Source organism: Zingiber officinale, chromosome 1A (genome assembly GCF_018446385.1).
Source record: "Zingiber officinale cultivar Zhangliang chromosome 1A, Zo_v1.1, whole genome shotgun sequence".
In the NCBI taxonomy this organism is placed as follows: domain Eukaryota; kingdom Viridiplantae; phylum Streptophyta; class Magnoliopsida; order Zingiberales; family Zingiberaceae; genus Zingiber; species Zingiber officinale.
The window spans coordinates 58,889,856-58,908,466 of record NC_055987.1 but is presented as its reverse complement, the minus strand read 5'-3'; the positions used below and the strand labels follow the sequence as shown (position 1 = coordinate 58,908,466).

Sequence of the window (18,611 nt, the reverse complement as noted above, 5' to 3'; positions counted from 1 at the left end):
ACATTCCATTTTTTGATAAAATTACTCTAACTCAAATACAATGTGAAAACTATGTTTATTTAAAAGAAATTGGGACACTAAATTCTTTAAAATATTTAGAATATATAGCACATTATTGCGAGTTAACTCTTTTCTGAAGTTCGTCTCTAGAACCAATTTACTTAGGCCATTGATGTTTGAGGTATATGAGTTCCCCATGAAAAACTTTTTTCCCCTTTTTGTAAACTCTTCAAAGTTGTGCAACAACACCTTATTCGAGCACACACATACGATAACACTGGTATCAATTCACTATTGGCTTGGGTTTGAGCTTACTAGCTTCACTTCTAAGACTATGGCATAGAGATCCATGTTTGACACCTTGTTCAAGATTTTATCCACCAAATTGACATCTTAATTTTTCCACGGTTTCTTATATTTCAAGGATTTATGACCCCATTTGATCACAATTGTAATATTTTCTAGAAAAGTTCCATGTAACGACACTTTGGATCCAAATTTACCCCCTTTGCTTAATGAGCTGGGGTCCTTTGTTTTTGAGTTTGGTCCATGCTCAACATGTTGGCTTTAATAGTAGTAGGAGAAACTAACATTAGTAGGAGAAAATATTCTCTTTCTGAACACTTTCTTCCTCAATGCAAAGTATAATAATGAGTTCTTCAACATTTATCTTCTTTCACTTATGCTTCAAGTAATACTCAAAATCCTTCCAAACTCGTGGCAACTTTTCAATAATAGCCACAACTTTAAACGTTTCACTCAATACTATATTCTCATAGTGAATCCCATGTAGAATACTTGGAGCTTATGAACTTGACTTATCACAAGTTTGGAGTCGACCATCCTATATAGTATACAAATATGCCAACAATAAATTCCTTATCCCTTGTATCCTTAGTTTTATATTTCATATCTAGAGACTCCCATTGTTTCTTCGCTATATTCTTTATGTTATACACATTATATGGAAAATTGGCAAGGTAGTTGGGAATATATATAGTTCAAACATATGAATGGTTTTATGCGTGCATAGGTGGCTTGGGCGTCAAATTCATCCTCATTTGGTTTAGAAGTTCTCTCAACCAAAAATTGGTTGAGATTCAATGTGGTCAGATCAAATAATATCTTTTGTTATTGTTGTTTGTAGTTAAATATGGTGAACTTCTTTTATTTCTTATTGTGGTGGATTGGAATTGTTATCTCTAGAGAAAAGAGGGCTTGCCCGTGTTAGTCAATCTCCATAAAGGGTAGCCTAGTGCATGAAACTTCCACCAATATGGGATCCCAGAGAAGAGTCTATTATACGTAGTCTTACCCTTTTTTGCAAGAGACTATTTTCAACACTCAAACCAATGACCTCCAAGTCACATAACAGCAACTTTACCATTGTGCAAGGCTCCCCTTCAATCAAAACAGAATCTACTTCAAAATTGTTAGGAAAATTACAAATTATAGAATTACAATAAAATATAATACAAAATTACTGAAATAGAGTTATTACAATATTGATTCCTAGATGTAGATAAGGGCAGTTAACCAAAGATACATCGAAGCCCGTGATAACCATAGTTTCCTTAAACAAATTTGTCCCCTCTCTAGCAATGCTTAGAGGTTCAAATGGATGACTATTTCTTAAGATACAATGGCTAAACCATCTCTAGCAATAAATCACAAATTGTCATATGATGAATTGAATTGTCTCTAAATGCTATCATGGAAGTACAAAACTGGGAAAAGGAGGAATAGAAGAAGGTTTGTTGTTGGATGTTGTTGTTGAGATTGAGAAAATGAGGCTATATTTATAGGTTTGAAATCTAAATGAAACTCTTGGTTTAGTGCTCTATAACTCTAAGATCAATGACTTGTAACTCTTGTACTTTATAGCTCCCTCATTTTGCCTCAACTAGTCAGGCATTCACCATGTGTAAATCTCAGTCACACATGAGACAATTTCTTTAATAATAAAAAATTGTGCCCTAGATTTGCACCCTTATGAACACAGATGCGAGAGAGAGCATTTCACTCAATAACATTCACATCATCTTAATAGTGTGATTCAATACAAACCACCCCACTTGTCTTAATTTTTCTAATGTGGAACTATTTCACATTTTCATTGAAATCATTTTTTCATCCGTTTCCATTCACATTTTCAGCATGAAGCAGACACATTAGTCTAATACTTTTATATATTTTATCTCATGTTAAGCACTAATTATAGTTGTTAGAAGAAATAGATAATAGGGCCATCATTGCAAATTTATCAATAAATGAATTTACCTTTTCAGTAAATTAACCTCAGCTAAATCATTCATACGCCTCATGGAACTAATTATCATATTGTTAGGAATTGTAATACATCAATAATGAACTAAAGGATGTATCTACAACAGGATCTACCTATCATCAATCTCTAAAGTAATATTGAAACTGAAATAATAGCTAGCAAAGAGCTTACCTGAATCCATCCAAAGGCTATTGCTACTTACTTGTCAACGGAGATCTTGTAAGTGCAGTGGATGTCTTCCACAGGATTGGATAGACAACCCAAGATCCTTCTCAATGAGGGAGAAGAAGCAAGAGGAAGAGAGCAAGATTCAACATGTCCTAATTGAACCAATCTCTTCCTTTATATATCCAACCCAACCTATGGAAACTATCCACCATAAAGCTCATCTCTCATTAATAACCCATTAATGTTAATGAACCGGGATATTGATTTACATATTGAATCCACATCTATTTAATCCAAACCCCCTTTATATGCAATCAAGCATTATATCATTTAATATTAGGGTTTAATTTCCTTAATGGAAACTAGTTGTGTGTGTTTTAATCAAGTGTAACCTTATGGAGATTAAACCTACCCATGTGGATTTAATTGGATTTAGTTTATCCATGTGAACTTAATCCTACAATCTCCTACTTGGACTAAACTTGATTCTTTATACACCATACAACCCCTTACTTGAGCTCAACATACCAAACTTTATGGGTGAAATACCTCTTTAAACAATCAGGTCCATTAAATCAATTAGCATAAGAGTCATAACTACTATAACTGTAATAAGATCTAACATTAATCATAATACTAATATCATTAATGACATATATAAAATGTGAATGTGTAGTACAAGAATGATACGAAATGAAATCTATAAGTGTCCATGCTCAATAACTCCTCTTTATAACCCAAACTGGGTCTAAATCATATTTACCAAAATTTTATACTAAACCATAGTGGTAAATCATGATTCAACCTTATTACTCCAAATAGAGTTCACATCACATTTACAATAACCAAATCCAAAATCATAATAGTAAATATAATATCCATATGTCAGAGAAAGCCAAAATCATGCACACATATAGAAAATCTTCAGTATATACAATGACCCAAAATATGTGTTCATGAATATAAAGCATCATACAAAATACAAATTTCTACATAATGAGTGCTTCATTAAAAGGAAGAACCTCATGTTCAGCACATGCTGATGAAACACCTTAGGTGATAAGCCTTTGGTGAGTGAATCCACTAACATGAAATCCATCCTTATATGCTCTATCATTATTTGACCATTCTGAACTATTTCTTTAATCGCAAAAAATTTTAGGTCAATGTGTTTAGACTTTGACAAACTATAGTTGTTCTTGAAATATAATTCTATAGCTTTATTATCATAGTTGATCCTCAATGGCATATCAATGCCCTCAATGATCTATAAACCTATGATAAAGTTCCGCATCCATATCCTGTGGTTGGAATCTTTATAGCAGGTTATAAACTCTACCTCCATAGTGGAAGTGGTTATTAGTGTCTTTTTGATATTTTTTTTATGATATAACCCCTCTTGCCATCATGAAGACATAACTTGAGATGAACCTCCTACTATTTAATCATCCAACAAATCAGAGTTTAAATATCCAATGATCTCCAGATGACCTGATCTCTGATATGTGAGCATATAATCCTTCATTCTTTGTAAATACCGTATAACTCTTTTTACAACTTTCCAATGCTCTGGTCTAGGGTTACACAAATATCTGTCCAACATCCCCACAATGTATGAAGATATGAAAGTGTACCTACTTGAGTATAATCTCAAGTTTATTTCATGGACATTGTTGCAAGCTAAGTCTATCACCCTTTGCCATTAGAGCGTCGCTAGGAGCATAATTCTGTACATCATACCAAATGAGCACCTTTTATATATATGTCTTTTATGATAGTCCAAGTGTGTGCCTCAAACGATCACTTACAATCTGTATGCCTAAGACAAAGGATGCATCACCAAGATCCTTCATTTAAAATTCACCGGATAGAAATGACTTGATTTCTAGCAGTAGACTCTTATCATTGCTTTCCAATAATATAGCATCCACATATAGAACAAGTATAATAAACTTGCTCCCACTAAACTTGATATACAAACATTGATTAACTGAATTCTCCTTTAAATTGTATGAAGTAACCACTTGATCAAACTTCTGGTACCATTAATGAGATGCCTACTTTAAACCATAAATGAACCTCCTTAGTTTATATACTAGGTGCTTTGAATCTCACAACTTAAAGTTCTTCGGTTGCATCATATATATAGTTTCATCAATGTTTCCATTGAGAAACATAGTCTTAACGCATTTGGTGTAGCTCTAGGTCATAATGAGCTATAAGTGTCATGATTACCCTAAGGGAGTCTTTTATCGAAACCAACGAAAAAGTCTCCTTGTAATCAATGTTTTCCTTTTGAGTGAATCCCTTGGTGACTAGACATGTCTTATACTTTTTGACATTGTCATGTGAATCCCGTTTAGTTTTAAACATCCATTTACAACCAACAAATTTCACATCCTTTGGTAATTCGACAAGTTCCCAAATGACACTGTCCGCTATAGACTTCATCTCTTCCTTCATGACTTCAATCCATTTTTCAGTATGAGGACTTTGTTTAACTTCTTGGAAGGATATGGGATTATCTTTCAACCCAATGTTAAACTCATGCTCTTGGAGATATACATAATCACAAGATATCGTGGATCTCTTTTTTCTAATGGATCTTATTAGTGACAGTTGATCTTGAGGTGGTTAGGAGTTATTCTCAACTGTAGGAGGGAATTACTCTATTGGAGATGACATACCTTTCAATTGAATTGGAGGGGACATGAAAATATCATGGTCAACTACTCCTTCCAATTATACGACTTCAAATGTATATGGAATGGTAACCATTTCACTATCAGCTGTATTAGTAGATACCATATTAGGATCACCAATGTTCTCCTCAAATGATATTTGCCTAACTTCATTACTCCCACCATCCTCAATAAATTTGAAATTTCTCATCTAAAAAAAGGATTTACTCAAGAGGTTGAAACTTTGAAACCTCTTGACAGATAGCAGTTCTTGAGTCTAATTTTTTTCATAGGCTTATAAGGCCTAGCCTTAGCTAGATAACCCTAGACGTGTAGATGCCTAAGACTAGGAATTCTATCTGTCCACAACTCATATGGGATTTTTGTTACTGCCTTATTAGGAACTCTATTGAGTAGGTAACCACAGTGTTAAGTGCCTCACCCCATAAAGACTCCAGTAGAGAAGAAAATACAATCATACTTCTCACCATATCTTTTAGGGTCCGATTTTGTTGCTCTTCTACGCCATTTTGCTGAGGTGTCCTAGGTATGATGTATAGCGCCACGATACTGCACTCAGCAAGGTAATCCATAAATGACACAGGATGTTGTTCACCTGATCCATCAGATCTATCATAGTATTCACCGCTATGGTCTAATCTTACACCCTTAATCTGCTTACCAAGTTGATTTTCAACTTTGGCTTTGAAGGTTGAAAATATCTAGGGATTGTGACTTCTCATAAATAAGGTACAAGTACAAGTATTCGTATCAGGAATAGTCATCTATAAATCTTATAAAATATGCTTGACCGTTCCAAGAAGTCTTAGGGAATGGTGCACATATATTTGTATGTATAAGATCTAAGACACCATTACTCTACCTTGAACCCTTTTTACTTTTGTTAGTAATTTTTCATTTGATACACTCAATGCAGATTCTAAAATCTAACATATCAATGGAATTGAGAATACCTAGTGACATTAATCTTTCTATACGTTGTTTAGATATGTGCCCTAAACTCTTATGTCACAATATGGATAAATTCTCATTTATCACATCATATTTCACACCTATACTATGCATCACAATGTTATTTGTATAAGTTTAAATGTCCAATCTATATAGTTTGTCAATTAAGGAAATAGTACTACAAAAGATAGAATTTTAAAAAATACTAATCTTTCCATACATGAAATAGAAATTAAGTTCTATCTAAAAGATGACACTACAAATGTATTTTTTAAATTCAAAAGTACATTGTTCCCTAAACAAACTCTAAAGACACTTATTACCTCTACTTTTGCTTTCTTGCTAGTTCCCATATTGTAACGACCTACCTTCTACACTACTACTACTACTCTCTAAAGGTGGACGCTACTTAACTACTAACTCCACTTAATTGCCCCGTGAGAAGTCCTTACCGAAAAATTTTGGCAGCATCTCCCCTGTACAGGTGACAATATCTTAAATACAAACACTATATATATCAGCCACAGACGGCTGGGACATACATCAAACAACTCACGCAGTAAATAATCCAAAACAAAGGAAAACTATACTAGAAATCATCTCACAAGATCACAATTCATCTACTATGTCCTAATAACATCAAGATAACATATCCTATCCCAAATACTTCTCATATAGCAAAAGGAAAAGAAAACTAAAAGAAACTCCTTTCTAGTCCCAAGGCTTCCATAGTCCAGGCATCGCACATCCACCACACATCTCCTTGTTGCCTTCCTTCTGACTATAGCTTCCCTTTGCCTTTATCTGCAGTAGGAGGAAATGCAAACTATAAGCGAATTGCTTAGTAAGCGCTATCTAACTCACAAAAAAACTCGATAAGCATGTATATAACAAATGGAAACATGCTAAAACCGAATAAAACTGCATGCTAGAAATAAGACTAATCATGCTCAATAAACTAATAAGGAAAGAATACAACTAATACTGCATGCTAGAAATAAAAGAACTAAACTTCCTAATTCTAGGCATATATAAAACTTGTTTCATTTACTTATAATCTTCTACTTGAAATTAATATTTAATTTAATTTCATTTCTCTTTCTCTTATCTTTTCTTGGGCCCAGGCTTAGTACCAAATGCGCGCTCTCTAATAGAGACTGAGGTAGCGAGCCTCCAGTCCTATGAGGGTAAAGACCTTGGTCTTACCAGGGCTAAGACCTTGGAATTGGTCACCTGGATTTGTTTAACGACAACCTTGGAAGTCGGGTACTAGTCTCTTTGAAAGATTTACTTGTTATCTTTTCTTCTCTAGACCTTGGTCTTTTCTTACTTATAGATACTCATAATCCTCAAAGGGTTTGCTGGATCACATAAACACTCCAACAAAATTCATGGTTATTCCTACTCATCTAATAGCAAGTAAAATACAAACCCCATGCTTAAATAACAAAGATTGCTCATGTTTAGAAACATGGAAATCCAAGGCTAAAATGTCAAACTTAGAACTAATTATGTGCATGGAATTAGCAAAGAAAACTAAGTTACAATGTAAAATTCTGCATTCAATGGAAAAACTAGAAACTTCACTTAAAAAGAATGCATTGTTCTAAGCTCCAATGGAGCTGTTTGTTGCTCTTATAAAAAAAATCTGTATTTGCTAAGGTAAAAGACACATCTAAATCTGCACCTATCAATAAAACTGTTCATGCATTTTGTCTAGCAACAAAACTAGAACCACAAGGCTAATTGTAATCCGATCCTGCTCATTGGGTAACAAAGCAAGTCTAAACCCGAAATACCCATTGTTATCACAAAAATATAAGTGACACAATTAAATCTATTAGTAAAAGAAACCATTCATCTATCAGGGGAAACCATTCTTCACTAATAAAAGCTTCTGTAATATTCCAGTTGGTACCAAAAATATAGTAAACTGGTAATTTCCCTTTCATAGAACCTAAACTATCATTCAAGTGGAATAACATCTAGTTATACTATCATATATCTCCCGAGCAGCACAACCCATAATCCATACATGTTCTACTTCAGAAATTAAACTAAATCTCCAAATCACAGTTAACTGCCAAACACTGAAAATCCTATAGCAAATCTCCTATATCCCTAGCAACAATACTTTAAGCATGCTACTGTCGAACAAAAAAAAAAGAATCTTTGGGGTTCACGGCAGCAAACACAACCCTACATGCTCAATGAAATCAAAGATCTGTTCTAGCCTACTAAGTATTACCAATTGGTTCTAAAAGAAGGTGCAGGAAGTTGCATATCACGGTAGCAACCTTCATAGCAAGGAAAATCACAAGCTACTAATCTTATCCACCAAATCCAAACTACAATGGAAGCAAAGGGAGGAACAAAAGAGATTCAGAGCTATCCTACCGCAGGTGAGAAGCAACTTACAGCGTGTTCTTGGATTCAAACCGAGAAGGAAGGGGGTTCTAGGGTTCGGAGACGGTGAAGATCTCGGCGGCTTCTTGGTATTTCCGAGCTCCCCTCGTCGAGGTGGTCACGCACGGGTGGAGACCGGCCGGAAAAACCCTTCGCCGGCGCCGGAGATCGAGCCCTAACGCGCTGCTGTGTTTTCGCCCGAGAACAGGGAACGCCGTCGGGAGAGAAAGAAAGGGCAGATAGGTTTTTTCGACGAGAAAGGGAAAACTTAATCCCTTTATAACTAGGTTTAATTCTGTTCTAATTACAACTTAAATATATTTCGTTGTAGGTTTAATTAAGAAACATTCGGCTGGTCTGTTGGTTAAGTGAATCTTTGCTTAACCCGAGGTTTCCGGTTCAAACCTCGGCTTGGTCATTTTTGTCAAAACTTCTTTCGTTTCGTAAAAATGCCAAACGACCTCCAAAAATTACATAAAAATACTCTAAAAATTTCTAAAAATCTCTAGAATATTTTAAAAGCATTTTTAAATATTTTTAAGGACATTTAGAACTCGAAATAGGGAAAATTGGGTCGCTACACGTGTAGATGAGTCTTTCAACATCAATTAACATTCGGTTCCTAAGGCAATCCTGCATAGTTATACTTGTGTGAGTAGTTGCACCAATATCTATCTATCAAGTATTATTAGGTACAGTAGCTAGGTTGACTTCTGAACTAATAAATTTATGCTCTTTCCAACAAGACTGTAATATGCACTTTCTATTATCTAAAGTTTATGCTAAAAAGTACGGGGATGTTTAGATTAGCAGATATTGAGAGTACTATATAAACAAAAGCAAGGAACATAGATTAATTTAATAAACAAGACATGTATCAATCATAAAATGTAACAAACAAAACATACAACTATATGGGCATTAATAGAGATAACTAGTGTAACATTACATCAAGTCTTTGGACTAAATTGTAGTCCCCAAGGTGTAGCGCAGATGATGGACACATGGTATTTATAAAGTAATGGCCAGAGGTCGATTCTCAAGAACTAACGACCTGGTGTTTACCCCACTATGCGCCTAACGCTTGTATACCTACATTTACCTCCCTCCATATCCGTGGGGCCAATACTGAGGGGGTTATTAATGTTGTGGATCTATATTTTTTTGGACTAAATTGTAACTTGTTATTGATATTCTCCAAACAACTCATAATTATCTTCATCTGCCACATAACTTGTCTTTCTTTGGGCCGACGCATTATACACATGATACTTTATTTATGGGCTTCCTTAGTTAGTTTATGTTTCCAACTATCACTCTTAATACTTCTAATCAGCCACATAGTGTCCCTTTCTTTGGGCCAATACTATTAGTAATTAGCCCTAAGAGCCAATCATGAGATGATTAGGCCTTTTGGGTTACTATTGAGTTAGACTCAAATGAACCCACCCATTGGATTGAGTTCAATCCGAATTAGACACATTGGATTAATGGGTTAAACACAATGGGTTAGACTTATTGGGTTATTGGATTAATGGTTAATCCAATATAATAATCCAACTAATTAAGAGGAATACAAAGAGACAAAAGACCCTTGGTATTCATGGGATGAATATATATAGGTTTTTTGGAATGAATTTTTGATAAGATGAGAATGAGATAAATTAGAGATGAAAAGGGTGACTCTTTATCTTCCCTCTTCTTCCTCCTTCTTCCTCCTTGGGCGAATTTACTCTTGGCCGAACCTCCATAAATGGCTAGAACCATGAAGGTGGTTCTTCTCCGAAGGCTTCGCTCGTGTGACGCACGAAGGATGTGTTCGTGTGGATACCGTAGAGGTGCGGACACTTGATCGTGCTGAGATCTGCATCCAAAGAAAAAGTTACTATCGGGATTGCGAAGGGCACGCAACAAAGGTATACCTCTCGTGTAAAACTTAGTATATGATTGTTTTCTCCTTCACATGGATCTTCTGGAGAAGATCTAGTTAATTTTCCGCTGCGCTTAAGCGTGTTTAGCGCGCTAGATCCCTAACAAATACACTATGCGTATGACTTAAAAGTTTAACTTAATTTGTGAGCTTCTTTAAATATATCTTGCATAAGAATGACTTTCCTTTGGACCAATTACCCTTGGCATGGACATACATCCCTCTAAACTAATACCCCTAATTTCTCTAATAGTTTTCACTTTGACGATAGTATAGGTTTGACTAAACAACAAGAGCAAAGAAGAATACAGGAAAGAAAACTATTGAAAACTGAGCTAAATTCAATTATCAATCGATTGGTATTAAATACCAATTGATTAACACTCTTTTTAATTGATTAGCAATAGGTGGGAATCGATTAACACACACACTAATTGATTATTCACCATTGACAATCAATTAGTAAACAACAATTGATCCACTGATCGATTATGAAAGCCACTATTTACAAGTTCATCCACTTTAATCAATTAGCACAATCGATTGGCAAACACTAATCGATTGACCGATCGATTCAAAAACTTTCTATGGACAACTCTATGAACTTTAATTGATTGGCTCAATCAATTGGTGAACACTAATAGATTAGCCGATCGAACCAATCAATTAGCCAATGGATTTGAAAACTCTATGTGGACGTCCTCAAATTCTGTGATCGATTAGATCCTTATGGTAATTGATTAATGAACATCAATCGATCACCCAATTGATTTGGAACCTTACTGTTCACAAATCAGGTTCTGTAATCGATCAGCACTCATGGTAATCGATTGGTGAACACCAATCGATTGTTCAATCGATTCATATATGCCTTGTTTACGATCCTTGACAACCCAATTGATTGGCCCTTATGATAATCGATTGGTAAACACCAATCGATCAACCCAATCAATTTGACAACCCTCTATTCACAAATTCATAATTGCCAATCGATTGGGGACCTTCTCCAATCAACTAATATATGAAAACCTAATTTTCTGAAATTGCATCGTCAATCATGTTCTTCACGGAAAATGTAAAAAACTCGATTCAAAGGTTAAATCTTAATCTATCCATGTTACATTCAATGTATATACATCAATTTCTCTCATCCATATGAAATTAAATGGAATAATTGATGTGTATGTGTTAAATTATTGAAAAATAATCCTTACGTCTTAAAAAATGATAATAAGTTAATCCTTAGCTCTGATATCAATTGTTAAGAATTGTGATACATCAATAATGAATTAAAGGATGCATCTATAATAGGATCTAGCCATCATAAATATCTAAAGCAATATTAAAACCAAAATAATAGTTAGCGAAGAGTTGACCTGAATCCATCGTAAGTGTATTACTTCTTACTTATCACAGGAGATCCTGCAAACACAGTGGATATCTTTCACAGGATTGAGCAGTAACCCAAGATCCTTCTTAATGGGGGAAAAGAAGCAAGAGAAAGAGAGCAAGATTCAGCATATCCTAATTGAACCAATCTCTTCCTTTATACACTCGTCCTAATCTTTGGGGCTATCCACCATAAAGTTATTCCTCATTAACAGTCCATCAATATTAATGAACTGGGTTGTTGGATCTATATATTGAATCCACATCCATTTAATTCAAACCTCCTTTATATGCAATCAAGCATTAGATCACTTAATATTGGGGTTTAGTTTCTTTAATGATAATTAGTTGTATGTGTATGTTAATCAAGTGCAAGTCCACCTAATGGAGATTAAACTCATCCATGTGAACTTAATTGGATTTAGTCTACTCATGTGGAATTAATCCTATATAGATGTGCTTTAATAGTCGAGAATATGTTTCATGTAGTCACTGAACAGAAGAGATGTGATCTCTAGTGTTGTTTAGCTTCTTCTTGTTGCACATAAGTTAGAGCATAAATATATATCTGCAAATGGTAAACCACGACCAAATTTTCTCTCAGAAACAATTCTCCACATGATAAAATTAATTCCATTCTAGTCTAGAAAATGAAATTTTGGTACTCAAGAAGCCTTATTAGTTGCCATTTGAAATCAAGATTCTGCATTGCAATTTGAGGCAATACTTTGCTAATGAAAATGGCATGTTGCCTTGTTCTCATTACAAGGTTACTGATATGTCTCCATAACATACAAGTTATGTCATATCTTGCTTTCTTCTACATTTAATTTTATCAAATGAGCTTTGCTGATGTTCATAATCTGAACAGGTGGGCTTTTGGTGATTCTTAGTGACACTCCCAATCTTAAGATTCTTGGTAACTTACAAGTGAGTCTGACCTTTAATTTCTTGTCCAGCCTTTTCATTATTCTAATGTTGCAAGGAAGCTATCAATTTAAATCATTCAAAATCAGGGTTTTGCAGCTGGCCTTATGTTGAGCATGTCCTTTTTCGACTTGGCACACAATTGTATGAATTCTCTTGGCTTCCTCAAAGGCAACATCTGGGTAACATTACCGTGGAACACCATAAATAGTTTCATATAATAAAATGACTAGTAGGATCTGGTTCAAGTTCCTTCCATACTTTGTCTTTATCTATATGAATGGCTCCTGACTGCTTTTGCAGTTCTATGTAGGTGCTCTGTTCTTTGCTTCTGTTATCAATATCATTCCAGAACCAACTCTTGTTCCAGAGAAGTACAAGGTTTGCATGATCTTTTCCTTATTCTGGACGGGTATAGCTAATTTTCTTTGCATTGACCTGAGTTAATATTGACTTTTTTTTCACTATTTCGGGAGATCTAGGAAGAGAAAGATGGATCAGTTAAGGGCATTCTTAGGAAGCATCGCAGACATGTCTTGTTTAGTGGGATAATAACTGCAATTGGTAAGCACGTTGTTTTACTATGTTTATCAAAAGTCTTCTCTTTGTTAATATATCATCTCATTACAAAATGATGAGGTTAATTTTGCCCACGACTAATATTTATAAAGAGTTTCACTAAAAATATTTTTTTGTGATTAAGCTATGGATAACGATTATATATGTAATAAAAAGTATTTTATCATAAAATTTTGTAATTGCTACTTATTTAATGACAATACTATAAATAAATTGTTAATTAGCAATGAAAAATTGCCATTAATGCCATATTTAGTGACGAATCAGTTAATTTACTATAATTATTAACTTTTATTAATTCTTATAAAAAATTAAGCTGCATGAATTCTAAAACACTAAGAATTCATATGTAGAAAATATAAAAATAATAAGATCTAGTTCCATCAATTAAACATGACATAATACATAAACATAAAGATAAAAAATTTGATTGAAGAGCTATTGTCCTTGTCCTAGCGTCATCGGCTTGATCCATGTGAAAGAAGATGCAACAAAAAGAAGAGGAAGGTTTTCCAAGGAGCTTAGAGGGTGATGACATCGAAAAAGCTTTTTGTCGATGGGAAACAAGAAACTAGGTCAAGATTCACCAAATCCTCAGGGACCTCCCTTTTATATAGGAATTCAATCCGTTATCAGCCCATAGATGATAGCATATTGGGCTAAAAGATTCTACACATTGAACTCGCATCTAATAACTCAAAACTTAATAAATAAAAGTTAGATCATTTTAAGGGGTTTGGATTGTATTCAAATGCTCTACTTATAAATAAGCTCACCTAATAGGGATAATAAAATTCAATAATCTCTCACTTGGACTACATGTGAGTTGTATGTGAAATACAAATAAAATTTTAGTTGATATCAAACTTTATGGGTAGAAGATACTCCTGTAAATAATCTGGTCTATTAACTTCATTGGTAAAGACTAAAGAGGTTATAGCTTTTGTATATGATAGTAACAAGTTCCAACATTAATCACAATACCAATGTCATTAACGACATAAATCAAGATGCAGATGTATAGTGTAGAAATTATATGAAATGTGATCAATACATGTCAATTTTCAATTGGTCCTAAGGTGACCTCAAAAGAAGTTAGATCATATATGCAAATATTTTATACTAAACTGCAATAGTAAATGATGATCCAAACTTTATGATTCCAAAAGTAATCAATATCACATTTACAAATACTAAACACTAAATAGTAATAGTAAATCATGATATTGTAATTCAGAATATCCAAAAAAAAAAAACAAAAAAAATCATGAATATTTTGAACTTTAAGTATGTACAATAATTAAAACAAAAAATGTTTGTCTTTATTATCAAATATAGAATAATAAAATAAATACATACTCTCGCTAGATAAGTTCTTCTTCCATAAGAAGGACTCCCTTATCCACAACATGTGCATGAAACACCTTAGGTACTAAACCTTTGGTGAGTGGATTGACCAATATGGAATATATACTAATATGCTCTATCATGACTTGACGACTCTGAACTTTTTATTTAACTGTTAAAAACTTGATATCAATGTGCTTAGATTTCGACAAACTTCAGTTATTCTTGGTATAAAGTTTTATGACTTTATTATCATAGTAGATCCTCAATGGCTTGTTAATACCATCAACGATCTATAATGTTGTGATGAAGTTCCGCAACCAAATCCCATGATTAGATGTTTTGTAGCATGCTACCAACTCTGCTTCCATAGTAGAAGTGGCTATTAGCGTCTGCTTGACATTCTTCTAAGATAGAGCCCCTCCAACAAGTCAATTTTTAATTGGCTTCAAAATACGTGAGCATCCAGAAAAAATAGAGTCAAAATATCCAATCACCTCCAGGTGATCTGGCCTCCGATACATGAGCATGTGTCCTTTAGTTCTTTGCAAATACTATATCACTCTCTTAACTATTTTTCAGTGTGACAATCCATGGTTACTAACATATTTACCTAACATCCTTACTATAAACGCTATATTTAGTCGAGTACAAACTTGTGCATATATGAGACTTCTCATTGCTAATGCATATGAGAATTGTTCTATCTCCTTTATTCTAAGTTCAAACCGTGGACACTACTGCATGCTGAATTTGTTACCTCTTGAAATAAGTTTGTCACCAAGTGTATAGTTCGGAATATCATACCTTATAAGTACCTTTTCAATGTAAGTCTGTTGTGAAAGTACAAAAATATTTCTTGAACAATAATGACAGATTTGAATGCCTAAAACAAAAGATACTTTACTAAGATATTTAATTTCAAAATTACTTGATAGAAATGACTTGGTTTCATACAACAAACCCTTATCATTGTTTGTAAATAATATATCATCCACGTACAAAACAAGTATAATAAACATGCTTCCACTGAACTTGACATATATGCATTGATCAATGAGACTCTTTAAATCCAAATGAGGTAACTACTTGATCAAATTTTCGGTACCATTAACGGGATGCTTGTTTAAACAATAAATGGACTTCTTTAATCTACATATTATGTGCTTTGAGTCCTTGGAGTCAAAATTCTCTTGTTGCGCCACATATATAGACCCCTCTATGTCTCCATTGAGGAATGCAGTCTTTACATCCATTTGATATAGATTCAAATTATAATAAGCTTCAAGTGTCATGATTATTCTAAGGGAGTTTTTCATCGACACAGGTGTGAATGTTTCCTTATAATCAATGTCTTCTTTCTGAGTGAATCTCTTGGTAATAAGACGAGCATTATACTTTTTGATATTGCCCCTTGAATCCCGCTTGATTTTAAATATCCATTTATAACTAATGGACTTCTTACCTTCAGGCAATTTGATGAGTTCCTAAACGTCACTATTTGTCAAAGACTTCAACTCTTCTTACATGATATTAATCCACCATTCAGGGTTATAACATTGTTTGACCTCTTGGAAATATGTCGGATCGCTTTCTAATTTTATATCAAAATCATGCTCTTAGAGATAAACATAATCATGAGAATTCATGGTTCTTCGTTCACTTATGGATCGCCTTAAAGACACTTGTGTTTGAGGTGGTTGAGGTACTTGCTCATCAATATAAGTTAATACCACAATTTCAATGGTTGGCTCCTCCAATTGCATTGGAGATGTCATGAAAATATTTTAGTTCACTATGCTCACTAGATGTGAAATATTCATAATATGTGGTATGGTAACATACGCAACTGATCACACTAGTAGTGATCACAAGAGGATCACCAAATATTTTTCTCAAAAGATATTTTCTTGATTTTATCACTCTCACTGTCCTCAATAAATTTTGTATTTTTTATTTTGAAGGATCTATTAGAGGGATCATAAAATTTATACCCCCTTGATTTCTCAGAGTAACCTATAAAATTACAACTAACTGTTCTTAAATCTAGTTTCCTTTCATTGGGCTTGTAAGGCTTGTAGAGGATCGGTGGACGGCTTGAAGGGGGGTTGGATAGACGGTGCCCCCAAATCGATTGATCTTCCTACACTTGTTAGTATGCGCAGCGGAATATACAAAACAAACAAGCTAAAGGAAATTAAACTAAAGACAAGAAAGAATGCAAACCAAGCTACACAATCATTTACGTGGTTCGGAGATAAAGCTCCTACTCCACGGCGTGTCCTTGAGGTGGACGATCCCTATCCGTCGGTGGATTACTCCCCGGAAGACCTCCGGCTACCTCACGTAGCTCCTTGTGGGTGGAGAAACCTCACCACAACTCTCACCAAGGACTCTTTACAAGCTAGGGCACAGGTAGACTACTAATAGAGATTAACCACCTATATTTCGTCAACTATAACCAAGCTCCCAAGCTTTGGTTATATAGGCCACAGGTTGAAAACCCCGCCTACCAGTCGACTGCCAAAACATGCAGTCGACTACCCTCTGTGGAAATTCGATCGTTACATCCCAACGGCTAGATACCAGTTGACAGCTAAAACTAGCAGTCGACTGCTCCACACTGACCGAACGAACAGAAGCATTCTGTTCACTCCCAGTCGACTGCCTGGTCGACTACACCAGTCGATTGCTAAAACATGTAGTTAACTGCTACAGTAACGCTACAGTAAAATCTTAAAACTAGGATTTTACTCCGAGTACAATCTCTCGTGCACTCGTACCCTCACCCTTATGACTCACTTGATGCTTCTTTGCAGCCTTGACATCTTGCCTTCAAGCTTACTTCCTTTGAATCTCGTACCTCGGATGCATTCAAGCTCGCGGCTCGTCCCCAATGCCATCCTTCGCGTATGCCTCGAAGTCGCTTCCCTTAGCCCTTGTCCTCGCTACCTTGTCCACGGTCCCTCGGATGCTCCATCCTTCACCGGACTTGAAGCCATCAACCTGAGTCACATGTGTATCCTGCAAACCTGCACAACTCAAATACACATATCAAATACAAGGGTGAACCTAACTTAAACCCTTTGCCCAAACACCAAAACACATGGTCGCATGGACTATTGGGATTGCTCCAACAATCTTCCCCTTTTTGATGTTTGACAATACGTTTAAGTTAGGGAAAACAAATAGCAAATAAACATGCTAAAATAGATGGACTTACGTTGCCAAGGCTACATACTTGGACTTACACCGCTGAATGGACTTAGGATGCCAAGGTTACACACTTGGACTTACTCCGCCGAATGGACTTACGTTGCCAAGGCTACACACTTGGACTTATACCGCCGAATGGACTTACGTTGCCAAGGCTGCACACTTGGACTTACACTGTCGAATCAAAAGCAATGCAACATGCATTTGAAACTATCCCAAGGTTCCCCCTACACCTATGCTCCCCAATGAGCTAGGAATTTCCAATAGGGATATTTAAGAACCTATCACAAGGCTCCCCCTACGCAAAGGCACTAAGGTTTTCCCAACTAAACCTTACTTTCCCCCCTTTGCCTAACATCCAAAAAGCTTTCCAACAATGTCCCAATTTCTGAAAACTTATCATCCAACTGACCATAAACTCGTGTATTTATTCCCCATGGATCGCATACATCTAAACGAGTTGACACGGTCAAGAACAGTGCTGAAAAATAGTTTCAGGCTGGTATCAGTCGACTGCAAGAAGTACCAGTCGACTGCCCCCATGAAAATGAGCTTACAGAGACATTCTGTGCTCAAATCCACTGTTACCAGTCGACTGGTAACTGTACCAGTTGACTGGTACACTATTCATGCAAAAATCAACCTTTTCTGGCCAACTTTAGAAATACGCCAGAAATTCCACAGACTTCCAAAAATTCTCAAATTTTAT

The 18,611-nt window shown here is 35.1% G+C and overlaps 1 protein-coding gene across 1 annotated transcript in view; it reads left to right on the top strand.

Annotated features, from left to right (window-relative positions):
* LOC122004304 (zinc transporter ZTP29-like) overlaps window positions 1-18,611 on the top strand; it is a 48,995-nt gene that overhangs the window by 12,882 nt on the left and 17,502 nt on the right. Inside the window, exons 2-5 of the mRNA XM_042559215.1 lie at window positions 12,705-12,763; window positions 12,850-12,942; window positions 13,064-13,141; window positions 13,243-13,324. Coding sequence (XP_042415149.1) covers window positions 12,705-12,763; window positions 12,850-12,942; window positions 13,064-13,141; window positions 13,243-13,324 — 312 coding nt within the window. The remainder of the gene's footprint in view (window positions 1-12,704; window positions 12,764-12,849; window positions 12,943-13,063; window positions 13,142-13,242; window positions 13,325-18,611) is intronic.